We start from the raw sequence: 12,010 nt of genomic DNA, 5'->3' as shown, positions 1-12,010 counted from the left end.
GACTCGATTGACTTATTTACTGAGCTACATGTGACATGATCTATACATATATATAATATATGTTTGTTTGTTTGTTTTTATTATTTATATATAATATGTTAATGCTTTGGCAACATTGTGATACACAGTCATGCTAATATGCTAATTTGAAATTGAAATTGAATTGAGAGAGAGAGAGAGAGAGAGAGAGAGAGAGAGAGAGAGAAAGAGGGGGGGGACAGGTGTGCTGAAAGATAAAAGAACAGGTAAACGAAAAGATAAAAGATGTAGAGAGACAGAATGAGGTAGAACAGGTGTAGAGAAAGATTAAAGAGACAGAGCAAATATCCTCCTCACAGGTGCGGCTCCACGTCCCAGATTCAGACGCTCAACACCTCCAGATTCTACATCAGCGGCTCACACACACACACACACACACTTACACCTCCAGTCTCAAGCAGCGCATACAAAATACGTGCTACTGAAAATAATTATAATTATATATATATATATAAAATGGAAATATAAGAAAAATAAATTAAAAATAAAAAGTAATAAATTATTTAAAAATGGAAATATAATTTTTTTTAAACTATTAAGAAATAATTTTGTAAAAAAGCAACCTTTTTAAAATAAAATATAGCAATTAAAAAATGGAAATCCTACAGTACAAAAGAAAATATTACAAATTTTAAAAGAAAATGTATATGAAAAGACTATAATTGTAGTATACATTACAAATAAAAAAGGAAATATAAAAACTGTAAAATATTTAAAATAGAAATATAAAAAAATATATTAAAAATATAGAATATTAAACTAATTTAAAAATGCAAATACTATTAATTTAAAATGATTTAAAATGGAACCACAAAAAATATTAATTACAAATATATAATATTTTAAAATAGAAATGTTACAAATTAAAAATTATTTTAAAAAAATAATAATAAATAAAAATGTATATATATATTTATATATATAAATAAAAGTAAAATTAAAAACGATAAGAAGAAATATAAAATATTTAAAATGGAAATATAAACAATATTTAAAATATAAAAATTATAAAATATTACTAATTAAAAAATATTTAAAAAACATTAAATATTAAAAATATTTTACATGCAAAATTAAAATATATTAAAATAATACAATAAAAAAAATTACAATATAAAACAATCTATAAATATATATACAAGTATAGAAATGTATATATATATAAAAAATGTATAATCGTATCTCAGTGATACTAAAATGCCACTGTTTGACTATAACAGGTGAATCTGCTGCACAGGTGTGTGTGTGTGTGTGTGTGTGTGTGTGTGTGTGTGTGTGTGTGCTTGTTTTTGTGACATATGAGGACACAAATGTGTATAATGCCATGGGTATGACACAGGTATTACAAGAGAGGGTGAAATATGAGGACATTACCCATGGCCCCACTTTACAAAAGGCTTATAAATCACACAGGAGGAGTTTTTATGAGAAAGTAAAAATGCAGAATGTTTCTTGTGATGGGCAGGTTTTGTGTGTGTGTGTGTGTGTGTGTTTACTCCCTAAGCAACGTGACACTCGTGAAAGCTGCTGGTCCGTCTGTTACATAACGACATCATGACAGGGAATTCTCCGAACACATTCTGCAGACGCCGAACTGCCAGCAGGGTGCATGCTGGGAAATCAGGCCCTCGTGGGCAAAGCGCCTCGCTTTGTGTTTGCTCATCAAGGCTGCGTTTATTTGATCAAAAATACAGTCAAAATATAAAATATTACTGTAATGTAAATCATCGGTTCTCTATGTGAATAAATAGTAAAGTGTGATTTATTCCTGTGATCAAAGCTGAGTTTATCATCATTACTCCAGTCTTCAGTGTCACATGATCCTTCACTAATCCTTCTCAGATGAGGATCTGATCATCAACACACATTTATGATTCATACTTTTGTAACATTGTAAATATCTTTATTGTCTCTTTCTCTCTCTCTCTATATATATATATATATATATATATATATAGAGAGAGAGAGAGAGAGAGAGAGAGAGAGAGAGAGAGAGATTTTAATTTTCCATTTAAAATATTTTTAATATTTTAAAATAGGTTTTTAATTTTACTTTTTTAATATTTGTAATATTTTATATTTTTTAATTTGTAACATTTCCGTTTTAAAATATGATATATTTGTAATTATTTTGTTGTATTTTTATTTTTAATAATTCTTTTAATCATTTTAAATTAATAGTATTTGCATTTTTAAATAGATTTAATATTCTATATTTTTTATATCATTTTTTAATTTTAAATATTTCTTATTTTTATATTTGCCTTTTAATTTTTTTATATACTGTATACTACGATTATAATCGTTTCATACATATTTTCTTTTAAAAATATTTTTACATTTTATACTGTAGTATTTCCATTTTTAATTGCTATATTTTATTTTAAAAAGGTTACTTTTTTAAATGTATATATATATATATATATATATATATATATATATATTTTTTTTTTTATATTTAAAATTGTATTTCTTAATATTTTTTATTTTATTATATTTAAATTTTTTCCATTTTTATTTTTAATATAGTTTTATTATATTTCATTTAAATATATGTGTGTGTGTATATATATATATGTGTGTGTGTGTGTGTGTGTGTGTGTGTGTGTGTGTGTGAGAATTTCATAATCTCTCTTTCATAAGCATCTGTGAACCGCAGGCTGAGTTTCATACAGTCGAACCTCTAGGCACTCGCTCAGGCATATGGCGACGATTTGGCTGGAAAACTAATAAATCTGAGCGTGGGGGAAATGTGGACATGACCTCTATTTTTGGGGGGTTGTCCGTCCGCTCACGGGAAAACATCTCTGGAGAGAGAGGCAGGAGAAAATAGCTGAGTGGGCGATCATAATGGCGGCTCACTGCTGTATGTGTGTATGGACTTCCCTGAGGAAGAGACAGGAAGATGCTGAAAGAACGGGATTATTAGTGACTCGGACTCGGCCTAGATCTAGGTCTCTGACTCGGACTAGGTCTCGGACTCGGTCTCGGTCTAGGACTCGGTCTAGGACTCGGTCTAGGACTCGGTCTAGGACTCGGTCTAGGACTCGGTCTAGGACTCGGTCTAGGACTCGGTCTAGGACTCGGTCTAGGACTCGGCCTAGATCTAGGTCTCTGACTCGGACTAGGTCTCGGACTCGGTCTCGGTCTAGGACTCGGTCTAGGACTCGGTCTAGGACTCGGTCTAGGACTCGGTCTAGGACTCGGTCTAGGACTCGGTCTAGGACTCGGTCTAGGACTCGGTCTAGGACTCGGCCTAGATCTAGGTCTCTGACTCGGTCTCTGACTCGGTCTCGGACTCGGTCTAGGACTCGGTCTAGGACTCGGTCTAGGACTCGGTCTAGGACTCGGTCTAGGACTCGGTCTAGGACTCGGTCTAGGACTCGGTCTAGGACTCGGTCTAGGACTCGGTCTAGGACTCGGTCTAGGACTCGGTCTCGGACTCGGTCTCGGACTCGGTCTAGGACTCGGTCTAGGACTCGGACTCGGGACCATACTTTAATGGTTTCGGTCTCGTCATGGACAAGCTGCATTTGGACTTGGAATTGACTCGTACTCGAACATGTTAGGACTTATTTCCGTGTCCACTCGAGTCCCATTTAAAATATTCATGATTATTACACTATGTTAATATTTCTAGTTAATAATTGATGTTTGAATGATGTGTGTTTTTTCTTAAGCGCAACTGCACGTGACTAACGCAAAGGTTCATATGTAGTAAGACTAAAAATACAAAAACTTTCTGCGATGCGTAAATTCTGCGGTACATAAATCACTGAAGCAAAGGGAACAACGTCCAATTTTCATCGACATGTGGAGCGAAAGCACAAAGATTAAGAACTAATAATTTCTGTACCTATATGCATAAAATCTCAGCATTTTGACAGCTAATGCTCAGTAGTTCGTTCTTTGTAGAAGTCTACAAGTGACTTTTTACGCCTGCACTCATGCTCTCGCCTCTATTTAACTCTGTGTCCACCTGGCGTCCTGTAGTGATCGCGTTTTCCAGAAAGTCACATTGCTGCGACATTATTTGTCTCAACTGTTATTTTTAATATTTTTACTGTTTACAAAGTAGGACAAAGTTGTCACAGAGAAATCCAAACCTTGTTTAATTAATAATAAAATGAACATCTCCACCAAAAATGTCTAATGTCGCCTGCCCTCTCTCTGGTCTCGACTACAACACTGCAGGATTTATCCTCGCACAGCTGTCCCGCTACAGCACTTATTAACGGTTTAACTTAAATGATCCAGTGCATTATTGTTAGGCTCACAATCACTCACATGAAACATTAATGAGAGCATCAATGCCACATCTGAAGGATATTATAGATCGAGACTCACCTAACAACCCTTTCGACCATTGACATAAAATCTATTCAGCTGCGGTTTGTTCTGGACGAGACGTCTCACTGACGGCAGTTTGATTGTTTGACGCAATGTGGTGAATTTTGGTAAATATGAAACGAATATAACAAAGCAGAATGTGCAGTGCACTTGTGCTCAAAGAGATCTTATTTATCAGCTCCTGACTAAACGTCTCAAAGAGGACCTACAGTTTTCTGCTTTTTTCCCCATCTTCATCTTTCTTTAGTGTGTAATGTTGCTGTGTGACATTTCTTCATAGTGAAGTTTGCAAGACTTGGCTTCACTCACCGGTTTGGTTTCTTCCTGCTCCTCCTCTTCCTCCGAGCATTCGCTCGCCTCATCCTCCTCATCCTCCTCTTCCTCCGGAAACTCCACGTCTGACTCTCCGGGCGCGATGGGAACGCTGATGGTGAGGTTTGGGTTGGTCATGTAGCTTTCCTCGTCCCCGCCGCGCTCGATGACGCCGGCCGTCCCGTTGCCTTCCACCCAGTGCGCCTGCTGGCTGAGTCTCTTGAGCTTCAGCATGGCTTTGGCCTCCTTGGCCTTCTGTCTCCTCCGCTTGAAGTTCCCGTTGAAGAAGTCGCAGAGCGCCTGCCGGAGCCACAGCATTCCCCGCTGGATCCGCGCGATGGCGATCTGCAGGTTGTTCATTTCTCCGTCTTCGTCCGGAGCCGAGAGATTATCCGCGCTGAAGGAGCTGAGGAGCAACGCCAAGAAGAGGTTCAAGACCTGAGGAGAGAGGAGCGGAAACATTCAGGAGAATATAAAAGCTGTGGGTGTCGTAAAGCGCTGTAAAGAATATCTCAATGAACTTCAAGGACAGTCTCTCCAAATCATGTAGTTTGTCTTGCTCAATGGCACAGCGGTTCATGGACTTCTCAAGCTGTTTGACTCCCTCAGTGTCAAAGGCACTGGCAGTTTTTTTTACAGTCGGGTGCGTTTATATGAAGCACTGTAATCGGTTTAAAAGTCCAATCTGATTGAAAATGCTCCATATAACAACCTCAATCGTAATCAAAATGCCCAAACTGAATGAAATTGTAATCGTTTTGAGATGGGTGGATAAACCTTTTCATGAATCGATCAAACGAAACACTTCACCATGTACACGACCTGACCGGATTACTTTTGAGTGTGCGTCCTTAAAGGTGCCGTGTGTATGCGGGCAACATAACCACCGGCCAACCTGGCGTACTTGAATCTGATGTCAATCGTGTGGAAAGTACAGCCCACTACTTCATTCCAGTTCAGGGAAGAGAGCGGACGGATGGCCGAAGCCCTTGGCCCCTTAAATGTATCTGATTTGATAAAAATAGCTGTTTTTACCTGACCGGAACAAGCGGAAGTGCGGGCGCCCGGGGACTGTGTCCCGTCCCGTCATAATAAAAGTCCCGGTACTCGCGAGCCGTTTAGAATAGGCGCCCTCCAGTGGACGAAAAGTTGCATCGTGCACCTTTAAAGGCTCTCATGCACCAAGCATGTTGAAAAGAGAGGAAAGTAGATTTTTCTGAGGGATAAACTTTTTATTTTGTTAGAAGTTATGAAGATAATGCTGGCATAAGGACACTGTCCCTAAACCTACCCATGCAAGCAAACAATCAACTACTTCAACTGCGCCTGACATTAGAATTAATTTTTTCTGAGATTATTATCACACTTCACAACAAATAAATAGCTTTTATAAAACCGTATAAGTCCCGGTGGCCGTTGAGACTTGCTATGGCATCCGTAAACACATTCAGCAGATGGAGAGGACGGCGTCGTCGACAGACTGAGAGCTGTGATGATCGCATATAGCGGCACTTCATATCAATTAAGTTGATAACCTTTTATCATTTTTTTTTTTTTTTGTAGATATTCGTATACATTTCTTGATATTTGATATCCATTCGTATTAGTTTTTTTTTTTTTTAAATGACTGCCCGAGAGCGTATGCAAGTGTATGCACACTATACTGTCCATGTCCAGAAAGGGAATAAAAACATCATCAGAGTAGTCCATATGAGACATCAGTGGGTTAATTAGAGTCTCTTGAAGCATCCAAAATACATTTGGGTCCAAAAATAAATTTTTGGCTGAACTAACCCTTTCAGCATTCATTTTCAACATTTAGCAGCAATAGATAAAGGCTTAAAGCAGTCTGGAGCTGTTTTTCTTCGCGGAAGCTTTGCGTAAGAGCTAATAAAATATTTAATCTCAAGACAATATTTAGTGTCTAATTTATTTGAGACTAGTAGCCGTGTAATAAGCGGGATAATGTCCACCCAGCCGGTTGTTATCGCAGAATAAACCCCTTCAGAGTGACGCTCCACTTCGCCTCGGGGTCCTGATCACTCTGGCGGGGTTTATTCTGCGATAACAACCGGCTGGGTGGACATTATCCCTTACTTATTGTACACCTTGTTTTGTCTTTTTTAAATATTTTTAAGCCACCTTACGAGGCTTTCTGCTCTAAACACACATGACTCTCATTATCATGCCAAAGAAGATATTTTGGAGAAACATTAGAGTGCAGTGGATGCCTATAGTAACTAGGGGTCGTCACGCTCTACAGAAGCACCTCAACAATAACCTGTCTACTGTAGTCTTCCCCACAGCACACGTCGTATGGAGCACATCTATGCTGCTTTTATGCGGCTTTCAGGAGCTTGACAGCGCCGTCACTGTACCCTTTCATGCTATGGAAATGAACAGCTTTTCTTTTGTGCTTCTTCCACTGAAGAAAGAAAGTCGTACAGCTGTGGAACAGCGCGAGTGTGAGTAAACGATGACAGAATGATCTAACCGTGCCTTTAAACGCCACACCACGCACCCAGCGTGCCTCTGTCCCAGACATTATTCTTCTGTCTGACCGCGTGTAGGCTGTTCTATACCTGTTCACATTTCAAATACAGCTCATTTCTTACGTCCAAGCATTCACGGTCTGGTTCCAGATGGAGGTCTTGTGTAAAGGTCTCTGTCGGCGCTCATATACTGTGACACGCGGCGTTTTTGTCACAGCCGCTGTGTGAGGCCTGTAAACAGCAGGTGAGATGTGGAACTGGTTTTAAATGTCACATCTACCACCTACACGCTCAGAGGGGGTCGACAGGACACGCTCAATGGACAACTGCGTGTGTGTGTGTGTGTGTGTGTGTGTGTGTGTGTGTGTGTGTGTGTGTGTGTGTGTGTGTGTAGTACAGCACACTTTGATTAGACACGCACAGCAAGCACAGAGTGCCGGTACTTTGATAATCAACTCTAGCGTTTCAAGCAGCTGCAATTTCCTCCCAATAATCGTTCATGAATGAAAGAAGCCAATCAAAATTATTAAAAGCATAACGCTCGGAATCCCCTTCTCTGAGGATAGTCCAATTACACGCGACATGCGAAATGTACATTTACTAAATGTTTCACACTATTACGGATACATTTTTTGCCAGTACAACATTATTTTAGGATGTTGAATGAGATGTTAAAAGCATTGCTGCAACATGCATTGGTTTCTAGCATATCACTTTTATTGTATGCATACAGTAAACTTGCATACTTTGAGAATAACTAAACTATTAATAGAAAACATGCACACTGCAGAAATAGCATACGTGTTGCATAAAAAAGTACTTAAATCGATTAATTGCGATTCATCCTATCCAAAATAAGTTTGTGTTTACATAGTGTGAATTTTGTATAATTATGTACATATATAATGAGTGTGTATTTATATATATATATATATATATATATATATATATATATATAAAATAACACACATGCATGTATACATTTAATTTGTTATATTTCTATTAATGCTGTCAAATCAATTAATCTTGATTAATTGCATCTAAAGTATAAGTTTGTGTTTATGTGTGTGTATTGTGTATAATTATAATGTATATATACAGACACATGCATATATCTAATATTTAATTTATGTATAAACTATATATATATATATATATATATATATATATATATTACACAGTACACACACATATATTATTTAAACACAAACTTTTATATTGGATGTGATTAATCGCGATTAATTGATTTGGCAGCACTAATAAAAACTATGCAATGTAAGTCACACTGCATAAAGAGTATAAATGTAAATTATTTAAATCCATATAAAAGTATACCATTAATGCAATATCAGAACACTTTACAAGTACTACTACTAAATGTTTAGTATTTGAGTGCATGAAATAAAATACTTTTAAATGCAATGCAAGTCACTTAATGGATAAAAGTATCTACCAAATGCATAATGTAAATGATGGCATTGTAAGCGCATCCAGAGAGATCAATATGTACATTTGCAATACCAAAGAGTTCTGCGGAGTGAACACTCACATTCAAAACTCATTACTGCTTATACTAAATCACAATGTGAAAACCCAAATGCATGGAGTATGATTCTCTCTTGCTCAGAAAGTGTAGGCCGGTGCCCTATCGGGTCTCTGAGGGCCAAAAGTGTTGCCATAGCAGCACATTGTTTCGGTCACCTGCACAAAAGAGAGTCGTGGGGTCACATGCTCTCTCAGACTGTGTTGTATTGTTCACCTCGCTTTCTAAAAGCCTGTTGCCCTGGTGCAACCTCAGTCTGGAGCGGCGGTGCACTGCTCAAAAGTTCAATACAGACTGAATTAATCAGCTCTAGTGAACATGACATATGACTAAACTGCTGTTGCATTCACCTGCAAAGAGTGTACGTGTTTACCCACTTTATTTGGTTGCTGCAGGATGACATGCATATTAATTTGCAGTGACGCACCTAATGTATAAATAATAGTAATAGTGGTGTTTGCTCTGTTTTTGCTTTATTTGGAAGAGTCATAAATATTAATGTTGAGCTCTGCTCTGATTGGCTTATTTCAGCAGCTCACAGCAGTTCAGCGAAGCGGCTCGTGAGTCCTGACAGAACACAGACCGACTCAATGAGACTTTAAGCAGAACATCTCAAATGGAGATTGATAAAATGCAGCTTACTTGTTGATTGGTGTTTTCAGATCATCCGCTGGTTGCCAGATTGTACATGTTTAGGTAAAACACTGTTTAGGTATGTTTAGTTATAAGTGTTCTCTTCACAGAAAAGCTCTGTTTTGGGTTTTAAATGACTGAAATCTGGCAACCGCCAGCACAAACCTCTTCTTTCCCTCCGACAAAACCAAAACCAGTATACTCTCCAGTGTTTTGGTTATACATGGTACTTGTAGTTTCCTATTGTTACTGTAAGCATCTTGCGTTATCTAGACAATGCTGTCTCTCTAAAAAAAATTCAATTTAATCAGAAATTGTTTAAACAGTCAATAAGTGGATAAATCGCTGCTCACTGCTTGCAGGAATACAGTTGTAATTGCCACTTTCTTCAGTTTAAGACGCTGAGCGAAGCTAGCTTGAAATGGGCCGAACAAACGAACGATCTTGAATTAAATTGTTGTGGTATCGGATTATAAACATCAGCCATGACTGTTGACATTGTTTATCTGTGGGAAGGATATGAAAAGTCCTCACGTCTCCCGCACAGCCTGAACATGACGTGTGTCATGAGAGCCGTTTTTTCTGTCCTCGAGTGTCGTTTGTTTATCTGCAGTCTCGATGATTCGGCTCCGTCAGTGCCGCCTGACAATGAACATGTTTGGACAGATGCAAATGTTGTGGGCGTGCATATAAATGATCCCAGCGATTACGGTTATGCTGAGAAGCACTTATTTTTCTGTGGTGTTTTTGATTAACGAGATTTGATTAAGAAGGAGGAGGCAATGGTGTTTGAGACTCACAGTGTGTGATGTCCATGTACTGAACTCTTATTATTTCACCATGGCAAGGTTAATTCAATTTTTCATTCTAGGGCACGTTTAAAAATTTCTAAGTTGTTTTAACCCAAATTTGGGTCAGATTTGGACAAACACAACCGTTAGATAAAACATTTTATTAAAAAAAGTTTAACTCAACTGGGTTTTTCTATATTTGATCCAAATTTGAGTTAAAACTTGGGTTTTATAAAGTTGGGTGAAATATGAACAAACACAACAGTTAGGTTAAAAAAATTGTTTTTGAAAAATTGTAAAAACTGGGTTTACCCATATTTCCCCTAAATTTGGGTTAAAACAACCCATCATTTTGTGTGAAAAGTGTTGGCCCAGATCCGGCCCACATCTGGTACGTGTTGAATCAATAGGATAGCGCGTCAACTAACCAGAGCAGCGAAGAAGGTGAAGCGGAGCTAGCTGATAGATTTAACTTTCGCCGTATCCGGTCGGCAAACACCGAACACATCTTCCTTTCTTAAGAATGACTTCAGTGCCGTTCTTTTCTCAAAGAAAAGCTTAACTCCAAGTCTTTCAAAGCCGATTCTAAAGACCGCTGTTCGCCAGCGTCTTTGTTTTCAAGTAGCACGCCGTCAGACCCCGCCCACTGACTCTATACACGAGGTGATTGGCCTGACCAGAGTTTCATTTTTCCAGCTCACAATCCAACGGAGAGTTGCTAGACTACCCTGGCTGCAAATTAGATTTGTGTTCCAGTCAATTTGGAACAGGAAGGGGCCGTCACCAAACTGTTCCCACAAAGTTGGGAGCATGAAATTGTCCAAAATGTCTTGGTATACTGAAGCATTAAGAGTTCCTTTCAATGGAATTAAGGAGCCAGGCCCAACCCCTGGAAAACAACCCCACACCATAATCCCCCATCCACCAAACTTTACACTTAGCACAATCCAGTCAAGCAAGTCCCGTTCTCCTGGCGACCGCCAAACCCAGACTTGTTCATGGGATTGTCAGACTGAAGCGTGATTGGTTGCTCAGAGAACACGTCTCACTGCTCTAGAGTCCAGTGGCGGCTGCTTTACTCCACTGCACCCCACGCTTTGCATTGCTCTTGGTGATGTAAGGCTTGGATGAGCTGCTGGGCCATGGAAACCCATATAATTGCATAATATTATTCACTAGTAAAACTATTTTAATGTGTGCATAAAGTGGATTCAATCAAATATACAATATAGATTATCATATAAACCTCAAGTAACAGGGTGTAAAGTCATGCTCTGGCTGATTCCCAGCTCAAGTCACACTGGTTCTGTCTCAGGTAAGACGTCACAAACACGCACTTGGCCTCCTAATGGGTGACCCGGTGCTCCGGTTACATTTCCTCAGTGGATCACAGTTTCCAAGACAGTGTTATGTTCACTTGATAACACTGTAAGCGGTGAATTATTCCTAAGCCTCTTGCTGACTTTTCAATAATTACGTTTGCCGCTGACGCCCAGAGGTCAGGGAGTTTCACTCAATGACAAAAACATCAGCGTATTCAGTTACACCTAAACAAATCTCATTTAATATTTGCCAGAATATCAAAAGAATCTGAGCGATCAAACAGGTCATTTCTAATTTATCCAAAACTAGTCTTATGACCATTGATTGCAAAAGACACACAGATGTGTCGGTGCAAAAACACTGATGGTTAGCGACAGTAGCAGCTATTTTGAGCCACTAGCGACAGCTAATGGCCCGTCGGGCCGCTCGATACACCAGCACAGGGACGGTTCAGGCGGTTAATGTCTCAGGACACGGACCTCCATCAGATGCAAAGCGTTGCATCATCTGCTCACATGAGTAAAACA

The 12,010-nt window shown here is 38.6% G+C and overlaps 1 protein-coding gene across 1 annotated transcript in view; it reads right to left on the bottom strand.

The window, feature by feature from the left end:
- Positions 1 to 12,010, bottom strand: part of scn5lab (sodium channel, voltage gated, type V-like, alpha b) — a 219,226-nt gene that overhangs the window by 52,114 nt on the left and 155,102 nt on the right. Inside the window, exon 17 of the mRNA XM_067435448.1 lies at positions 4,699 to 5,139. Within this exon, the coding sequence (XP_067291549.1) occupies positions 4,699 to 5,139 (441 nt within the window). The remainder of the gene's footprint in view (positions 1 to 4,698; positions 5,140 to 12,010) is intronic.

The sequence above is a fragment of the Pseudorasbora parva genome, chromosome 24 (genome assembly GCF_024679245.1).
Source record: "Pseudorasbora parva isolate DD20220531a chromosome 24, ASM2467924v1, whole genome shotgun sequence".
Classification (NCBI taxonomy): Eukaryota; Metazoa; Chordata; class Actinopteri; order Cypriniformes; family Gobionidae; genus Pseudorasbora; species Pseudorasbora parva.
Note: the sequence above shows the minus strand (reverse complement) of the source record. Positions and strands in the feature narration are given on the sequence as shown.